This window comes from Ictalurus punctatus, chromosome 2 (genome assembly GCF_001660625.3).
Source record: "Ictalurus punctatus breed USDA103 chromosome 2, Coco_2.0, whole genome shotgun sequence".
Taxonomy (NCBI): Eukaryota; Metazoa; Chordata; class Actinopteri; order Siluriformes; family Ictaluridae; genus Ictalurus; species Ictalurus punctatus.
In genome coordinates this window covers 24222264-24242654 of record NC_030417.2, presented here as the reverse complement: position 1 = coordinate 24242654, position 20391 = coordinate 24222264, and the positions used below count along the sequence as shown (strand labels likewise).

The window sequence follows — 20391 nt, the reverse complement described above, 5'->3', positions numbered from 1 at the left end:
TACATCACTTGACATCACTTGCAGGGATAGAACAAAGCCAGAAACTCTAGTGATGAAGACATGCATTTTCTTTGGGTGTGTGGTTACACAATGCTATGTATTCTAGCACTGACCAGTTCTTACTATGCCTAGTTTTACTTTGTTGCTTAGTTATTTGCTTCAAGTTTATGTTTACCTCACCCCCCTTGTGTCCTTCACTTAATTTTATTCAGTTCCATATATTTATAGTTTAGTTCAATATAGCAATGTTTACTTCTTGTAATTGCATCCTCGCTCACTAGCGTCTACACATGATTTGATCTCATTCTTGTCACAGGTGCAAATACACAGTAGTTGGCCAAGCTATGAATGATAAAACATCAAAAAGGAGTGACTTACAGTAACAAGATCAGTACAGTTACAAGTCAGGCAGTAACAAGGCTCATCACTAGTCACCTCAGCATTCAGAAAGTGAGAGCACAGAAAAAGAGCAAAACTAGACGTACACATGCATACACATTGAAAGTACCAAAGGGGTTTTAGCAGTGAGCACCAAAACACCCACGATATCTCAGTAAATCACACTGTGTTCAGTTGTATAAATGTTGCAGTGATAGCAGTAAAAAAAAAAAAAAAAAAAAAAAAAAAAATGTGCTTATGCTCATGTACCACCCCTAAGGCTAGTGTTCCTCTACTGCTTTTGTGCAAGCCAAATCTACTGTCTTAAACTGATAGACAAATTGTGTTTAAACACGCGTAATCATTCCAAGTTATGGAAAAATTATTTTGGTGGCCATGCTACCAGCAGAGTGTTCAGATAATGCAGTCTGACAGATATTAAACTTAATTTCAGTGGAATTTTCTGATCACAGCATTTCATCATTCCCATGAAAAATAGACAAGGCTTATAAAGAAAGCCGTATCTGTTTATATTAATAAATAAAAATAAAAATACAATTTACAACGACCATGTGTCACCTTTCTCAGTTGAGTCTGTTTTTTTTTCTTCTATTTAATGTGTTTAATTTATCCAATTGTATTTTATTTAGACTTTTATTTAGACATTCCTAATATGACAATCATTGTTTCAAATGATCGCATCGGTGCCTTCTCCATGTATCCAGTGAAGTTTTCTCACTTGACATTACATAATTTTAATACATATTTTAGTTTCAGGCTTAGTCTCAGTAGTCAGTGGTCACATTTCTTATTAAAACCAGAAGTACAGCTATTTGTAGACCAGTCTAATCATTTTCTTATACCACTTTCACTGCATCATCTTTCTCATCAAGTCTACATGTGTCCACTAACACAGGACATGAATAATCATAAATTAGCAGACTGAACTAATCACGAGCAGGGTCTGTGAGCGTTAGCATTATGGAATGGCCCACTGGCAAAATTCCCCAACTTCCTGACTGCTAGTCCTGCTCTTCCCTGTTTATGTTAGTGAGTATTTTGAGTATTAGATCTGCTTTTTATTCTCTGTCCTGTCCTTTAGCTATCTAACTAAGTGAAGCAGCCTACAGGGTGCACATGAGGACAGACAAATCTTCTTGTATATTGAATTTATCGAGCAAGCAGCACGTGTTCTAGCATCTTCAGGAACGTCACTCAAGAAGAAAGTTCTCAATGCAGCTAAACGCTTTAACATTTCAACTGCTATTGTAGTTAAGCTCTGATTTTTTCCCCTGATTAACAGTCTCCTGCTGCCTGTTCCAGAGAGAGGAGAGCTTTGGATGATGAATAGTCATGCAGAGTGCCAAGACTCTTCCTAATATCTTGCCAGGGGTTTGGTTCCAGACTCATGCTATATTCTGACCCTTTGCAAGCTGAGGTTCAGTATTGGTTCCACTCTAAAGTCCATTGGTTGTGCCAGGATTTTTCCACAGCCCAGTCTAACCTGGACTTTGGGAAAGAATAACAGAAACCATTGTTATTGACCTAATTAAGAAGGGAATGCAGGCTCACATTCTCTGTTTGTTGTTTTTTTCATCCCTAATTTGATCTGTTTGAATCTTAGCACTGAATAGAAGACATAGAGATGATGTAGCAAATAGAGAAGTTTAATTTCAGCAGCATATGTTTGCCACATCTTTTTTGATATTCAGAAAAAAAGAATTCAGGCTGCATCTCATCAATAGTCACAGTAATTGTTCACATGTTGGAGGTGTTTGAAGTTTTGCCGCATTTTGCTCACATGCTCATTCAAAAAATTGGCAAGATGTTCTTGTGACAGACATTTGCACTTTCAGTTAGTATGGATACACAACATGGCTGCAAATTGCTAACAAACATTCAATGTGCAGATTTTAAGAAGCTTTTATAATACTGTGGATCATGTAAAATTTATATGTGTATGATCAAGATACAATAGTAGAGTCAGCAGTAGAAAATGCATGTGTACAGAGAATTACAATGGCTTTGAGTATGACTGCTGAAAAAGAGCACATGCAAGTTAAAGATAGATGTGGAAAAGATTTTTGATTAAATGCCAGAATATTACATAAAAGCTCTATAAATTATCTTGAGACAATCAATTTTCCAGAACTCCAAAACAGAAAGCAGAGATCCACATGCAGGTTAATAATTACAATAATTACTGCCAAATCAATTATCTGCTGTTTATACTATCCATCTTTCTTTGGCTTAAGATTTTCATATGTGTATCCATATGTGTAAATATATCTGATCTGTCACCAACATTTTGACTCCTTCTTCCATTTTTTGTTATTTCAGGTGGTGTCTCAGTGAATTAAAAGTAGGGTGATATGGTGAAATTTCAGCCCCACTTAGAGACATTCAGCAGCTTCATTCAGTTTAATTTAAGTGAATGACAGAATAACAGACGGTGCATTTCCACACAAGGGCCAAATAAAATACACAATCTGTCCTACAACCAATTCCACATGACAAACTACAAAAGCTACAAAAAGTGGGCCTAATCAAATGAAAATAATTTATTGGGCCATTTGAGAGAACCTAATAAAATAGGACCATTTGAAGGGTTCTTTGGATAGTTACAGGGTTGTCACTTCTTAACAGGAACTGATTGGAACCCACTCTGAAGAGACATTCTGTGTATTAGGTTTCTACACTCAGGTACAATCCAAAAAAAAAAAAAAATTTGATTCTAGATTTATTCATTTACCAGTTATGAGTTTCTGTAGTCAGCACATGGATATTCCTTATCCATGAATGATAAGGGATTTTGCCTAATAAATCTTTTTTAGGTAAATGTGTCAATCTGGGGTTTCCTTAACATTTTGTTTTGCTAAGCTGTGATGTTTGATTGTCACGAACCGTGACGGAGCAGAGATAGGACGGATGCAAGTGCAGGATGAACAGTTGTTTATTTGAAAGAGAGGCAGGCAGACAAATCCAAAACGTGATCCAAAACGTAATCCACAAACATGCAAGAGGTCAGGCGATTGGCAAACAGACATACACGGGGCAAGGCTGGAATCTAGGTCGTGGTCACGGGAAACAGGATCGATAAACAAAACGAGAAACGAACTATGACGAGGAACTGGAAGCGGATAATCAAGCGCACTCTGACTCTGACTCTGACTCTGACTCTGACTCTGACTCTGACTCTGTGGTATTACTCTTCCGCGTTGTGTGCTGGGAGGCGCGCGGTATATATGCGGCCATGATCAGCGTCTAAACCGCTAGCAGCTGAGAGCAATACAGACCCACGTGAAATCCCAGCCAATGACGGAACAGGGAGGAGACATGACAGAAACATAAACAAAACACACGTGTCCCACTGTCATTACGGTCAACAACGGAAAAGCAGGCGCTCGCGCATTCGCGCTTAGAGCACGCTGCTTCAAGGGGGAATCATGACATTGATATCCCAAACCCCTTTGCACTTATGGCATGTCCTGTAGCTATGTATATTCTCACCAGGATGCCTTAAAGACTAGCACTTCCTAAAAATAGTTTATGCATAAAACTCATCTGATCAATGCATAATCCTACCTGGATATCATGAACTCACTTCTCCTAAGAACAGCCCTGTGATCATCCTGAGACTCCTACTCATATATATGTGTACATATTAAACATCCTTCCACACACTTAGATTTTTTTTGTCTCTCTGCATAACTGTACTACAATATAGTGATGATGACAATCCCACTATCCAGTGTCACCCCGAAGAGAATGGGTTTTCTTTTGAGATTTGTCTCTGCCATGGTTTCTTCCTCATGTCATCTCATTGTCACCTCTGGTTTATCCAGGATGTATGTCTATATTTGGATTTCTGTAAAACTTCTATGCGACAGTGTCTTCTGTATAAATTAATTTGAACTCCAAAAAAAAAAGGTGGCTGTGTCTCAGATGGTAGAGCAGGTTGTCCACTAATTGCAGGGTTCGTGGTTCGATCCCCGGCCGACACAAATCCACATGCCAAAGTGTCCTTGGACAGTGAACCTCAAGTTGCTATCAATGGTAGGCTAGCCCCTTGCATGGTCGCTCTGCTGCCATTGGTGTGTGTGTGTGTGTGTGTGTGTGTGTGTGTGTGTGTGTGTGTGTGTGTGTGTGTGTGTGTGTGTGTGTGTGTGTGTGTGTGTGTTTGTGTGTTTGTGAATGGGTGAATGGGAAACAGTGTAAAGCGTTTTGTACAGCCACTGAGGTTAAACGGAGCTATATATGTGCAGACCATTTACATACATCAAAACTTTTGGATGGCTAAGGGTTCTTGCTTCCAAATGTGTGAAAGACAGCCACTGTTGCAGAGTTCTACATAACATTTTAGGGGTTCCCACAAACAAATTGAAGAACGATTTAGGTCAGGACACTAAATGGGACCTTTTTTTTTTTTTTTTTTTTAAACAATTTATCCCTTTCTCTTTCTTCAAAAAGGTTCTTTTATATATTAATCTTTCTTTTGCTCATTTTCAATGGTAGTTTGCATTTGTGTCAAGGCATTAATTAAATTCAATTAAATTTGATTTGTTTAGCACTTTTAACAGTGGTCAGTGTCTCAAAGCAGCTTTGCAGAAACATATATACACAGGATACAGATTTTAAGTGTGTGAATTTATCCGTATTGAGCAAGCCAGTGGTGACGGTGGCGAGGAAAAACTCCCTAAAATGATATGAGGAAGAAACCTTGAGAGGAACCAGACTCATAAGGGAACCCATCCTCATCTGGGTAACAACGGATAGTGTCAAAGTAAAGGGAAGTTCATTATGGTTTTTACATGAAGTCTTTGTTGAACCGATCCACTGTTCACTAAAAGAGACTTGAGTGCAAAATTGTATTTGGTAATTGCAGTCCTAAGGCCATAGCAGCAACCGTAGTCCCAACATCCACAGTGAGAATGTCCATGTGGAATTGAGGTCCAAAGCCATTTCATGATACTTCAAGTGGTACCATCTTAAGCAATCTCTAGGCTGTAGACCCCAGTTGATGAGAGCTCCATCCAGAGGTAGGGCATCCTACCTCTGGATCAGGCAGGTCCGGAGTGCAGAAAGGGTCAGGATCACTGGCATCTCCATAAAATCATGTGTGAGAGAGGGAGAGGGAGGTAAAGAGAGGGAGAGATTATTAGGTATGCTTACTATCCTGTGATGTATAAGACTGTGTATTTTGCGTAAAAGAAAGTCTACTCATGGTAAGCTTGAGTAAACAAATGTGTTTTCAGCCTGGACTTAAACACTGAGAATGTGTCTGAGTCCCGAACACTAACTGGAAGGCTGTTTCATAACTGTGGGTCTTTGTAAGAGAAAGCTCTTCCCCCTGCTGTAGCCTTCACTATATATATATATATATATATATATATATATATATATATATATATATATATATATATATATATATACATACACACACACATACATATATAAATATAGTAGTATTGTAAATTAATAATATAGCCATCACATCTTAATCATGATCTTTATCTTCAGTAAGTAACCCCTCACTATCTGAGAATCACTCACTGATTCCCTTTTGAGGCTCAAGGTTTCTTCCTCATGTCGTCTCGGGGAATTAGTTTTATTTCTAATTTTTCACCCATCTGTGGTTCTTTATTCTCTGTCATCCACTAGATGGCATGTCAGAGAAAAAACTGTGTACTGTACCAGCTGTATATGGTTGAAATTACAATAAAAGTAGGAAAAAAGTTTCATTAAAACTAACATGCATTATAGAATTTTGAAAGGAATATAAACACTGGATGTAGTGTGAAACACTGACCTTAAACCACTGAATTCAACTAATCTGATAAGTTAATCAAATTGATTGACAGCTTTCGAACTGGTCTGGGACAGAGCACTCAGACGTGAAATTTGTTCAGGTTAACATATACTGGAGCTGTCCTCTTTAAAATGTGCGAAGTGCGAATCCACAGCCAAGACCTGGATTCCTCTGGACAGCCTGCCTGTCTGGACATGTAGCCAAAGTAAAGGGCCCAGTTGCAGATGTATATGATGATTGAATGATATTCTGTAAATATTGTGCTACCTTGGTGTTTGTGAATGCTGTTCCATTAATCAAGATCATTATCAAACACCATCATAGTTGTTATAGTTGTTATAGTTATTAATAAGGTATTATAAACCTAATTAAATTAGTTTTATTGAAGACCCTGTAAGTAATATGATACAAAATATTTCCAGTACATGTTCTAACACAGGGTAACTGGTTTGACTTCTGTGGGTGAAAGGTTTAGGAATAAAAAGCTCCACTGGCACAAGTAGATGAATATGATTGCACACATTTGTCTAACGTGCCTGGTAGTTGAAAAATGCTCATAAAAATAATTTCATAGCGAGGTCTGTGGAATTTTTTCTTTTTTTTACAGATCTTGGCTGCAGGAAAGTTGGAGCCTTAGATGTTATGGAGTGAGAGTTATTATATGCAGATTGTTTCATTACATATTATGAGAACTGACAGCTATGGAATAAAATGAGAACAATCAGAGATGTGATACAATTCATAAAGAATTTAATTAAGTAATAAGTTTATTATATTTGCTTATACCAAAGCACTGTCTAATGCCCGATTTTGATTGGTCAGAAGGTTTTTGATTAATGTTCTGTACCAGCAGATCTGACAGTAGCTACAGCTGCAAGGTTTCTATTTATCTGCCCATTCTAATATATTATTGTTTCTATAGTAACAACTGACACAGGGACTTGTATGGCTGGCACTCCAAATAAACTGAGTAAGAACATGTACTTGTTGACTTAGTGAAGCTTTCTATTAAGAGACACATATTTATGACTATGATCTGTTGGCTTGTGTTGGTTACATAATGCATTACTATCTTACAGAATAGTTTGCTTACATTCAGGTACATACAGCTTAAGCATGCATTTTGCATAAATTAGTGTCATGGCATTCCCTTTCAAAGGGAACTCAACATTGCGTGAGCTTCACGCTGTGGGAAGTGCCCTCGTGCGTGACCAGTATAGGAAGCTTGTGTAACATCATGCATATTTATAGGCCTGCCGTGATCAGGTGATGTGGCAATTAAGGGTATCGCATGATATAAAAATGGCACCTGTGAACCGTGCCGTCAGCCTTATTATCTTCAGCTAGACTGCATGTCTTAATTTCCTCTCTCCTCACTTTCTGTGTGATGTGTCTAGGGGTTTCCTCGCCATCGTCTCTGCCAAAGGGAGTTGGGTTTCAGAACCTTGCGGATCTGGGCCGGCTGGCTGCCTTGGCAGCAGTCCTGGGGATCTCGTATGGATCTGGAGGAGGAACTTGCGTCGCAACTCCTCCTTCCACTATGGAAAACAAAAAAAAACCTCTTGCTGACTCTGAGGAGCCAGAAGCTTTGTGATGATAGACCTAAAAGACGCATATTTCCACATAGAAATATCGCCCCTTCACACCTTCACAAAATGCATGGATGCCATTCTGGCTCCCTTTCAACTTCAAGGCATCCATACTGAACTACCTGGATGACTGCTTAATTCTAGCACGATCCAGGGAACTGGCAGTTCAACATCGAGATGTTGTTCTTGTCCACATGAAGAGTATGGGGCTCAGGTTGAACCTCACGAAAAGAATGCTTTCTCCAGTGCAGAGGACAACTTTTCTAGGGGTTGTATGGGATTCTACTACGATACGGGCGTTTTAATCCCCAACATGCGTAGCATCAGTCCTATCAACATTGAGCAAGATAAAGCTGTATATGGGCATCCCCTCCAGTCTCTATGAGAGCTGCAGCCAACGTCATACCGTTGGGCCTATTGCACATGAGACCGTTCCAGTGGTGGCTGAAAAGTCAAGGGTTTCGTCCGAGGATGAAACCTCTGAGAGTAATCAGTGTGGGTGATGCCTATGTGCTCTGAGAATTTGGAGGTGTTTCTAGCCTCAGGTCACACTCTAGGGGCATCTCCTTATCGTAAGACAGTAATGACAGATGCCTCCCTCACAGGCCGGGTTGCGATCTTAGACGGCTGTCCAGCTAATGGTCTCTGGAGAAGCCCTCATCTGGTGTGGCAAATAAATTACCTAGAGATGCGGCCGTATTTCTAGCACTGAAATTTTTTATTCCTCAATGAAGAGGTCACCATTTGTTAGTTGTGACAGACAACACAGCGGTGATCTCATATAACAAACACCAGGGTGGGTTATGTTCGCACCCCCTGTTCAGGCAGGCACAACTAATTCTTCTCTGGGCAGTGGGAAAGTTTTTGTCAGTGAGTGAAATGTACATTCTGGGCAACTGGAATGTGGGGGCAGACATCCTGTCGAGGCAGGGGCTGAGGCTGGGGATAAGAATCTCCATCCACAAGTAGTGGAGTCCATATGGAGGAGGTTCAGCCAAGAGGAAGTGGATGTGTTAGTGTCTGAGTAGACAACACACTGCCCGCTGTGTTTCGTTCGTAGTGTAAACAACCTTTCATTGATTCTAGCTAGAGGTTTTCTTTTCGACTGTATGAATGTTTATGTTTTGTATTAAAGCCACAGCTGATTCTACAGTATACGAGGAGCGAGAAACATTTTGTAAGAAATTCTAGCTACCCAGATTCCTCCAGATTTTACAGGTGCCAGATTTAGTGGTGCAGCTTTGTAGTTTATTCTTATCTGAAATATTACTCTTTACTGTTGCCAATACAGTTTGTCAAGTTGGATCTGGTTTTGTGTATTATTAGAAACAGGGATGAAATGTAGAAGCCTCCTTGTGTCAGTCGACATATTTAAAGGATTATTAGATTAGTTTTAAAACGTGTTTTTGCATTACTTAAATCCCCCAAATCCTGTGGGTTGTACAGCCAAGTTTTCTGTGGTTTTCACTGTATCTCCAGGTTTTCACACTAACAAAAATAGATAACGCCATTCTGTCATATTCCTTTTCGAAAAGATCTCTCTCTTCTCTATTGAGCTCTACTGAATATCACATCACCTAAGTTATGTATCAGCTGCTCCATGACTGAGCAACAAAGCAAGATCTCATTCATACACACATTCTTTCTCTAATCCCAGCACCGTGACTTTCACATGATGCAGGAATGATCAAGATCGCAGCTATGCTCTTTTACACTGCTGCTCTCTCACAAGCACTCTCTTTATCTCTGCCTTTTTTCTTGCTTCTTTAGTATTGACCAGCATGCAACTGGGCACAGAGTGTCCTATACTAGTAATAAGAGATGAGCTCCTTTTGGCTTTCAAGGTGGATTCCTTTTTTCTGGAAGCCGATGTCAAAAATGCAAGATGACATGACCAAACCACTCATATCAAAGGTAACATCAGTCACTTTCTACCTCAGTTAGGTTTACTAGTACAGCTTAAATCTCACATTTTGTCACATGAGGATCAACAGATATTCCTTTGATGTCATTTTTATTGAGTTTTAAGCAAAACAGTTGAAAAATGTGTTTTAAAATACCAAATATATCTTCATCTCGTGTGTGTGTGTGTGTGTGTGTGTATGTGTATATACACATGATTGTGTGATCATTTAAGTGCAAATAATGACAAAAACCATCTTATTGTTTTTTGTTTTCAGTAAGAAGTCATTTATTACTATTTATATTTCGCATTTGTTCAGAATAGACCTGAACATGACCTTTGTCATATTAATTTGATTTTCTACCATTATAAATTGAAATAAATTATTTTAACATTATTATACTTTAGGTTAAAAATAAAAACAGGTCATTCTGAACCAAACGGTGCATGAAGGATAATCTAAAAGTGATCTTTGTCATGTTTTAAGGTGCTAAAATCAATAGGATGAAGTATTTCATTATTTAAGATTTTACAACCATCTCATAGGTAACCACTAGGAATGGCGTTCAATACCAGGGCACAGATATCAACAAAGAGAGACAAACCGATTTCAGCTCATCAAGCCATGACGAGCAAACCATACCGTCACCATGGACCTTTTCCTGTTCACAGACCCACAATTCCTCTGATCTGACTGGATTTCTGCTGAAATACGTGTTCGTCACTAGCAACCTTCTCTTCTCTGGGCTGGGCCTGGCCACCTTAGTACTTGGGTTCTGGGGTCTTGTGAACAAGGAATCCTTTGCTCAGGAGAAGCTGGATGGCCTTGGCACTGATCCCATGCTGCTCTTTGTTTTTCTGGGCTTGCTGCTTTCACTGCTTTGTCTGACAGGCTGTGTGGGAGCACTGAGGGAGAACCACTGCCTGCTGCGTATATTCTCTTTAATGCTGGTAATTCTTGTAGCAGCCCAGGTCCTGGTGGCCATTGTGGCCTATAGCCTGCAGGGCTGGATTACTGAGCTGCTGCGCTCAGCCATGCTGACAGCCATGACGCGCTACCAGGATGACCTGGATCTGAGGTTTATTACAGATGAGATCCAGACTGGGCTGCAGTGCTGTGGGTTGGATAACTATCGAGACTGGGAAGTCAACCAGTGAGTACACAATGACTAGAAATGATTAAAAGCAGAGACACAATCAGTAATACTACAACTAGAAGAACAAATACTACTACTACTACTACTACTAGTAGTAGTAGTAGTAGTAGTAATAATAATAATAATAATAATAATAATAATAATAATACATTTTAAGAGGGTACAAAAGAGGTGAATAGCAAGCACTGCTTCAACAGAATCATGTAACCTACTGCCATTATGAGTGCCTCATTATACACCTTGCACTACACTTGCTGTTGTTTGAACTGAATGATCAGAATCAGACCTCTGATCTAAAAGCCACACAGCACCTCCCTCTCTGAAAGTTATTACCCTTTCTGTTACAGGTACTTTAATTGCTCATCTCCAGGAATGCAGGCATGTGGCGTGCCTCCCTCATGCTGTGTGGATCCACTGGGGAACGGTACAGTGTGGAACTCACAGTGTGGCCTCAGGACACAGCAGCTAGATGAGTTCTCAGCTCAGAGTGTGATTTTCCTGGGGGGCTGTGTGGGCAGTATTTCACGCTGGATCAACCTACACTCTGAACTTATTGGCATAGTAACAGCTGTCCTGCTCGGCGTCCAGATCCTCACACTGATTAGCACTACACGCTTGTTGGACAGGATCCAATGTAACAAAGCACATGCATGGTGATGAGAAACATGAACTTAATGATGCATGGAGAAACTTCTTTGGCACTGAGAAATACAAGATACAAAAGACTGGCAAGTTAGTTATATCACTATGCTGTATATGACTTCCTATTTATCACATTCTGTACATGTTTTACTTCCTTCAAAGCAAACAGTTCATATAATAATTTTTTCCTCATAACATTTCCTATCCTGCTTTATTCATTTTTACTTGTGGTTCAATTAGAAAGGACAAATCTTTCATTCCAAAGGCTATTGAAGGCTATTAGTTGGTAGTGTGTCCCTGTTTTTTTTTTTCAGTTTCATACATTCAATGTTATTGAAAGAAAGGTACACATACTTTTACATGAAAAGTACAAAATAAGATTTATTCAGTGCTCCAGTCATTCCAGTGCTGCTAATGATTGTGGGTCTTACATGTCCTCCAGAAGCATTATAAGGCCAGTAAACACAACACAACCATAGCCCTCAACTGATTTTAGACAAGACACATATGGCTACTTGAAGATATGAAAATAAACATTTACTTTGCAAAATTATTTCTGCTTAATAAAATTCAATCAGGACTGTAACATTCAATAATGAACTATTTCTACTACTGGGAGAGCTGCTCTTTTAAGTAAGAGTGGCACATGAAAGTCAGACTATGATAATAATGGTAAAATACAAAGAAATATGGTGTTTAAAATGTAGAACATGACCAGAAACATATTTCCATCACAGATATTTTGTTGTTGTTCAGAATCTCATTATTTACTCAAAGCAAATAAGTTCAATTAGTTTGGTGTAATGTTCAAAGAAACTGCACCAAAAAAAACTTTACTATTTTTTGTACTTGTGAATGTAGCCTACTGAAAGTAAATATTACAATAACTTATGTGTGTAATGCTTATTCACATTTGAGGGTGAAAGTTTTTAATTACCCTCAGACTGTATACACACAACAATTGTGAACTTACCAAGGCAACGCTTTATATAAATTGACTGGAGTTTAAGAAAAGATGATAAAAGTAAGAATAAGAGCTGAATAAATCCTGTAGAGCTAAAGTTTAGAATCAGTTAGTGCAGTAAACCTACTATGAATAAATATTTAAATATAGTGCTTACTTGAGTGAACTCCTCAGGTGTTCTTTGGAAAATTAAGCGTCTTTGGCATGTTCTACATGGAACCCTATCTGATAGGGAAACACTGTACGATTCTACAAAGAAGCTTTAAGGGTTTCCCTAGATGGACAAATCTTTAGGCTTCTAGAGTTTTATAGAGTGTACTATATGGTTATCTACCCTGACTAATTTTACCATAGTAATATATATATATATATATATATATATATATATATATATATATATATATATATATATATATATATATATCAGCAATCCTAATATACAATTGTTTTTGTTATGTTTCTCAATTTGTTCCCATTTTTATCCTCTAAACTATGAACAAGTCATGTAAAAATCCACCGCTTACTACTAGACAGAAGAACAGAGCTCTATGTAGTACAGGTTTTTTTTCTCAAATGATGCCATACTGAGCTAATTCATGCAGCTCCAGATGACTGAATGCTTCCCAGGGGCAGATCACAGTGATATCTGCAAAAGAGAACAACATCTGTGTAGACTTTTAGGTCTGTTATCCTCTTTACATGGTTGCTGATTTAAGGAGTTAAGTATGAGGCTTTTATGTAATGCATACCAGTTCCCAAGCCTTCCATTCCAGGAATTTCATCACCAAATCTGTAAATACAAGCACAAACATGCACACGCACACGCACACACACACACACACACACACACACACACACACACACACACACACACACACAAAAGAAAATGTAAAAAGGAAAATTATTTAAAAAGTACAATAATATAATGTAAGGATATAAAGATGGGTGGCAGCAACAGTCTGAGTAAACGTCAGATAAAGTGCAGATATGTGCAGTTGTTTTGTGCAATATAATGCTGTGTAATATTAAGCTGAGGTAGTTGTATTGAAGAAAATTGCCAACATTCAGTATATAATAAATGTTTATAAATACAGGATGTATAAATGTATACATATTTCTGTCTCAATTATTATTAACATTACAAGCAACATTTATGACTCACACAAACCCCTTCAAAAGCCTTGGGAGGCTCCTGGTAATATTTCAGTGCCAGTTAAAGATAGAGAGAATGTGGCAAGTCCTAAAATCACAAGTTTATTGCATCATGTTACTCAAAATGACTTACATATAATCTGTGGAATATAAATTTGATTTAAAGAATAATGTGTCGTATTCAAATGAGAAATTCACCCAAGCAAATAAAGTTTAAAAAAATAATGAGAGCAGAACATATCAGTTAGAGTTACAAACATTCCACAAAATCCACATTAAAAAACATAATAATAATAATAATTTACCCAATGACGCCTCTCTTGGGTGGTTTGCTTTTGAACTGCCGGGTGGATCTCTGTTTGAAACGCGGTGGGCCCTTGTGTGGAGATCCAGGCCCTGTGGCTCGGGTTGCCATCTTGCTGCCAGCTTTGTGTTCAGACTTGGACATGTTCACATTCATGAATGCAGGCTCTGTTTGTAGGCTCATGGATGAAAGTGATAGATACAGAGTGGACAGAGATTCTGCATGCAAAGATGTGAATGGATTAGACTAAGGAGATAAAGCCAAGGTCGACTGAAAGACTTATACAACACAGAACATGGAGCATAATTTTATCACTCTGAGCCATGATACAAATATTTGACTATCATGGAAGTTAGTTAAAGAGTTAAATCCATTTTAGGTTAGTTGGGAATTTAAATCACCTACTTTAATTCATGCCTTCCAAAAATAATCGATTATTTATTAGTTTAACTCATCTCTTATAAAATGTAGTGAGTAAAAAGCGGGGATTTTCCCTTGGTAGTGAGTAGATGTCAATAATAATAATAATAATAATAATAATAATAATAATAATAATAATAACACCATCATCTATTGACTCTCTGTTGAGTTTATTTCAGTGATTGGTGAACTTCCATTCAATTCAAATATTTACTTGCTCTTGGTCTTGTCTATGGCCTAGATATTTTAAACATCTGATTTATTAAAAGCACATGTTGCTGGCTTTAATCTCCAATTCTGCAAGGAAACTTGGCTTCATAATACAGTTTCCTTTTTGGCATATCCAAGCAATTATAAAACCATTAGTAGGTCAGTTTTGTAGGACCAAAAGGGCAGTCTACATCTTCCTTATTATCTCTACTAGACTTGATGATTCATAGACTCAATGTAATAACACCAAATTCTAGAGCTACAGTGAGGAGCAGGATTACTGTAACCTCCTCTTTCAGTGACCCTGTAAGCCAGGGTCTGTAAACCTGTAAGGCTCCAGTCTCCTGGCTAGTGGGTATTTAATTAATCTCATTAGAGAAAGGACAGTGCACAACAAGCTGAAGGGACAGAAAGAGATTGACTTATCAGCCAATATAAGCAGAGTGCCTATTTTCAGTCCCCAGCTCAATCCTCAAGCTCAATCAAATTCTGGGTTTTTTTTTTTTTTTTTTTTTGCAATACAGATAAGATGCAATCTTTTTAAATAAAGAAAATGAGTGGCATAAATTAGTGCTTCATGTGAAACTGTATGTAAAAATGTGATAAGGTACAGTAGGGTCCAAAAGTCTGAGAGCACTAGTGACAAGGTTTCTAATTTGCATTCTTTTGTAATTTTATACAACCATGTGAATGAAAAGTAGAATCTAGAAAGAAAAAGTAAAAAAGTAGATTTACATTAATTTCAGAGTTTCTTAGTATTTGGTATGTCTCCATTTTGCTTTAATGACAGTGTGCACTCGAGCTGGCATAGACTCCATAGATTCATGCAAAACCTTATGATACATTTTAGATCAACTCCATCAGAGTGTCATCTGAACACATGCTTCAATAAAAAAGATTAGGCATGCAGAAAATCCGACCTTTTGTACAAAGTATCAATATCAAAAATTTGCTTTTGTTTAAATAGGGACCTATAAATAGTGCAGAATCTTCAATATTAATTATTCAAGATATTGAATATGTACTTGAACTTTATTTATTTTTTAAATTACTAAAAAAAACCTTCTGTTTATTTTCAGTTCTACATAAAACCCAGATTTATAATGTGGTCACAAATTTGTTTTTTGTTCAGGTTTTTCAGTTAAAAAAAAAAAGTTTATTTAAATTAATTTAAAATCATACAGGATTTAAAAACAGACATAACAAACCAGAAGGTAACTAAATTTAAGAGAGGAGAAATTTGATTAACACTTTATCTTGTGGAATTATCGGTCAAATGAACTGTGAATTTAGCACAAAGTTTTCAAATGATAAAAGGAAAAAATGAAAGTTGTTACAGTTCTTGATCTGTGGTGTATCAGTAATGTAATCACAAAACTTCTTGGGTACATTCAGGGCATGGTCCTGAAGATACATATCAAGTTTCATGATGATACATAGATGCATTGCTGATATACACCCTCACATCCTGTTTTTTTGCATTTGCCAGGGCGTTACAGGAGAACGGTTTTGAATATCAAAATTTCTTCACTAACTTTTTTTCAGACAGGTCTCACAATGATGTGAGCCAAATTCAGTGAAGACTGGAAAAACATTTGGAGGAGGAGCAGCAAAAATGGCAGTTAGATTTAAGCATTTTTAGCATGTTATTGCATGTTAACGTTTTGTAACTGTCACAAAATTTGTTGCATATCCTCAGGTCATGGTCCTGAGGATGCCTACCATGTTTTCTTTCTAGTGCCCAAAGTCATTGCTGAGATACAGTCTCACGTCCTGTTTGGTGCCATCACCATCAGATTCGTTGGCCCATTACAGGCAAACCGGAATAATAAAATGTCTTTTGATAACTTTTATGACAGTGTGCCAAGGAGGAGGGAGGGAGGGGCCAGGAGGGGCCAGGCTGTGAGGATGCCTTGTATTTGAGCTATGTTTGTGTGTTACTGCAATGTTTGAGGTTTGTTTATTATTGAACTTTATTTTTATGTTCAGCTGTTTCTCGGCTTGTCCTTGCCCATCTTTGGAAGTTACAGACACGTATTCTGACTCGTTTTTGGATTCTTGATTCTGGTTATGCCCTGTTTGCACTGTTTACCAATCTCCGGAATTTCTGCCTGTGTTTTGATTATGTTTTTTACCTAACAACTTGGAATTGTTTGTCTGTCTGTTTTTTAAATAAAAACACATGCTAAACTTTAGACTTTGCTTCAATTGCACAATAAACTTACCTCCTTCTATATGCTTTTATCGTACCTAGATAAAATACATTTTATGACGGCATTCATTATCTCTTCTTATTACTTATTCAGTTCCGTTTCTCAGGTTTCTGTCATTCTTCAATTGTTACTGTTTATTTTTCTGTTCTCATCTAGAATTACTTTTGTCATCTGGACATGCTGTCTCTTCGTATCTCCACATAGTGCTGGAGTCTATTTGGTCTGTATGTTTAAATTTCATGCATTCCTTATATATTTTATTCCATATTTATTTTTGTATTTACATTAGTCTACTTAATAAGGATAAGTAACTGGAAGACACAATATTTATGGTCTTAAATATATGTTTTTTTTCATGTTAAGTATATCTTATTTAATTGCACTAAACTCTTAGTTCGAACTACATAACACCAATTTGCAGCTACCCAGAAAAGGGGATATTTGAAGAGTACATCTGATTACATTCTCCTGCACACAGGAGACAGTTCTGCTAAGAAGTATCTGCTGGATTTTGTTTAGTTTTTTAATAAAATTGGTCATAGGTCACCTGGAATGTTGGAATTGCATAAAAATGCCAATGTTAGTGATTTTTCAGTATTCTTGTAAACATTTCACCACTGACAGGGAGGGGGGGGATTAAAAATTTTAATGTTGCTGAACTTGCAGACACTGTGAGTCTACTCTCCTTTGAGAGAATCTAGACTCTTCTACAGTATGTATACTAACATACATACTTACATATACATACAGACCTCATGACCTATTAAGCTAGAAAACACTTCCTCCTCCAGCACAGTGTGAGTAAGTTAGTGGAGACTGTAAATAGGTTGATTGCCCTAACTTGGTTAAAAGGGTCAAATACAATGTTTTTTTTCTTTTAACTAGCTTAACTTTTCATTAATAATTCACTTCCCTATCTACCACACAGCTCTCTCTCTCTCTCTCTCTCTCTCTCTCTCTCTCTCTCTCTCTCTCTCTCTCTCTTGGATGCACTGTCAAATTAAAGGTATATTTTAGGTCAAATGTTTACATACACCTACGATAAAGACATTCAAACTTTTCAAAACTCCACACATTTAATGTTACCGTACATTATCTGTGTTAACTCAGTTAAGGTACTGTTTTTCATTTCCAGGTAATTTAAAAATAATAGCTTTTAAAAATTTCATTTATTTCTGTTTTTATTTACTTTATGAGATTTTCAGTAAGTCAAAAGTTTACATACACTTTGTTAGGATTTGGTGGCATTGTCTTTTAATTACTTGGACTTTAACCAAACGCTTTGGGTAGCCTTCTACAAGCTTCTGATAATTCTTTGCCCAAATTTTTGCTCATGCCTGATGTAACTCAGACAGGTTTGTGGGCTGTCTTACTCAGACATGCTTTTTTTTAGTTCAGCTTACAAATTCTGTTCTAAAATAGTTCTGTGGGATTCAGGTCAAGGCTTTGTGATGGACAGTCCAATTTCACTTTGTTATCTTTAAAACATTTTATTGTAAATTTAAAGGTAGAGAAGACCTACTGTAATTTATTTGGGTAACCAGCTTTAATTTTCTGGCTAATGTCAGATGTTACTTCAATATTACTAGATAATACTCCTTCCTCATGATATCTATCTATTTTATAAAGTGCATGCTGCCTGAGGACAGCTCACAATATTATTCCGCATTGCACTCATCCAACTCACAACCTACTCGTCAAGCTACCATCTTGTAGGCATTTTTGAAGCTTACAGTCATGGACAAACTGGCTGAGAAACAGTTTTTATTTGCAGGCCATTAGACTTCAAAATAACTGCATGTCACTTTAAGCATAAAAAATGTCATCTTAAGCACATTTTATAGGACATTTTCCACTGTGTCACTATTTCGCTTTTGCTTTTGACTGTATATACTCAGTTATTTTCTACTGCTCTTTATAGAATAAATATTGTACCCACTGCATTTAAATATTCTATTTGTTCTATTTGTTTTTATTGAACGTTAAACTGAACATTAAACCTTAAATTGAACATTAAACCTGACTTAGTAGGTTTGCAGAGCCTCACCACATTGTATTTGGCATACTGTGCATATGAGAAGTGACTTTGACCAGTCCATTTCAAGCAAAACACATGATGCTGCCACCCCCATGCTTCACAGTTGTCTCAACCTTTTCCTCCATACATAGCACTGAATATTATGGCCAAACTGTAACATTTTGCATTTTAATGCATGTGGCTCAGGTGGTTGTCCACTAATCATAGGGTTGGTGGTTCGATTCCTGGCCCACATGACTCCACATGGCAAGACACTGAATCCCAAGTTGCTCCCGATGGCAAGCTAGCACCATGCATGGCAGCCCTGTTGCCATTGGTGTGTGAGTGTGTGTGAGTGTGTGTGAATGGGTGAATGAGAACCAGTATAAAGCGCTTTGTAGAACCGCTAAGGTTAATAAAGCGCTATAAAATTGGAGACCATTTACGATTTTGTGGTTTCATCTAACCAGAAAATACCTCTCCACAAGGATGGAAATCACCTACAAACTTCAGGCTGGCTTTTTTTACGCTAACCCTTTCAGGCTGTTGTCTTGGGGTTTAGTTGAACCTTTCAAAGTTCATTCACCCCTTAGAGTTAATTTGTGCCTCTTTCCTGAACAATGCAGTGTGTTGGTTTCAAGATGTTTATATTTGCATACAATTTTTTTGTGCAGATGCTTCTGATACCTTCAGTTGTTTGAAAATTGCTCCAAAGGAGGAACCAGACTTCTGGAGGTCCACAATAATTTTCTGAGGTCTTGGCTGAGTTGCTTGGATTTGCCTATGGTATCAAGCGCAAAAGGCACTGTCTTTAAAGTTAGGCCCTTTACAGCCACAGGTGCACTCCCAGTTAATTCTTAATTATGGCAATTAGGAGATTCTAAAAGTCATTACATCAATTTCTGTAAAGAATCTAGTCCAGTAGCAAAACCACACTGGAACACAGACTCACAATGTTCTCACCATGCTTAAATACTTCACCATACTTCCATACTTATTTTATGGAGTTGTAGTTCAGAAACATTTATATTTTAACCACAAAACTCACTGCATCTATGGTATAAAGCTAATTTGTTCTGATAAATTAACATTTAACACCCGAATATCACTGTCATTAGATGTTACAGGATTGTATTTAACTTTAAAAGTAAACTTTGGTATGTGGTTACTTATTTTATTTGATTAATTCTCTCTTTTAGTAAATGATTAAAGACTGTAATTTAAATGTATATATACACAGTATAAGGCTGTAGGTAATGCCACTGCCAAAGTTAACTTCAGAACTGTTAAGTATCTGCTGCAACACAATATTTTTAACCTTGTCTACTGTACATTTTCCATTAGGTGGGGCCATTGCCTCACTGCAGAAGCTACATCTCAGTTCCTTCTCCACTAGAGTGCACATTAGTTCACATAGTGAAAATAAGTGATGCTGTTGCATAGTTGCATAGAGAGGAATATCCCTAGGAGTTGGCTATATTAATGAATTCTTTCATTTATTCAATAACCACATTATGTCAGGTTTATAGTGAATTTGGAGCTTGGCAATACAAATAAATACAAAGAGTAGTAAATGCACAAAACAGTGCATATTAACTAGACAGGACAACAGAACAGTGTTGTGTGGGAAAAT

At 37.4% G+C, this 20391-nt stretch overlaps 2 protein-coding genes across 2 annotated transcripts; one reads left to right on the top strand and one right to left on the bottom strand.

The window, feature by feature from the left end:
- Positions 1-9479: 9479 nt before the first annotated feature.
- On the top strand, positions 9480-12782 carry LOC108275544 (tetraspanin-10). Its single transcript, XM_017486428.3, has 3 exons — positions 9480-9690; positions 10226-10833; positions 11184-12782. The coding sequence occupies exons 1-3, from the start codon at positions 9598-9600 to the stop codon at positions 11491-11493; spliced, it is 1011 nt and encodes a 336-aa protein (XP_017341917.1). The 5' UTR covers positions 9480-9597; the 3' UTR covers positions 11494-12782.
- Positions 12783-13001: 219 nt separating this feature from the next.
- Positions 13002-14109, bottom strand: LOC108275843 (retinal cone rhodopsin-sensitive cGMP 3',5'-cyclic phosphodiesterase subunit gamma). Its single transcript, XM_017486873.3, has 3 exons — positions 13900-14109; positions 13192-13232; positions 13002-13088 (listed from the first exon to the last, which is right to left on the bottom strand). The coding sequence occupies exons 1-3, from the start codon at positions 14079-14081 to the stop codon at positions 13012-13014; spliced, it is 300 nt and encodes a 99-aa protein (XP_017342362.1). The 5' UTR covers positions 14082-14109; the 3' UTR covers positions 13002-13011.
- Positions 14110-20391: the final 6282 nt, after the last annotated feature.

Excerpts from the sequence above, each read along its gene's own strand:
- LOC108275544 (XM_017486428.3), top strand. The coding sequence starts at position 9,598 with ATGAGCTCCTTTTGGCTTTCAAGGTGGATTCCTTTTTTCTGGAAGCCG. Across the intron at positions 9,691-10,225 it reads CCAAACCACTCATATCAAAG|GTAACCACTAGGAATGGCGT; the intron begins GTAACATCAGTC and ends ACCATCTCATAG. Across the intron at positions 10,834-11,183 it reads CGAGACTGGGAAGTCAACCA|GTACTTTAATTGCTCATCTC; the intron begins GTGAGTACACAA and ends TTTCTGTTACAG.
- LOC108275843 (XM_017486873.3), bottom strand. The coding sequence starts at position 14,081 with ATGAGCCTACAAACAGAGCCTGCATTCATGAATGTGAACATGTCCAAG. Across the intron at positions 13,233-13,899 it reads CCCAAGAGAGGCGTCATTGG|ATTTGGTGATGAAATTCCTG; the intron begins GTAAATTATTAT and ends TTGTATTTACAG. Across the intron at positions 13,089-13,191 it reads AATGGAAGGCTTGGGAACTG|ATATCACTGTGATCTGCCCC; the intron begins GTATGCATTACA and ends TCTCTTTTGCAG.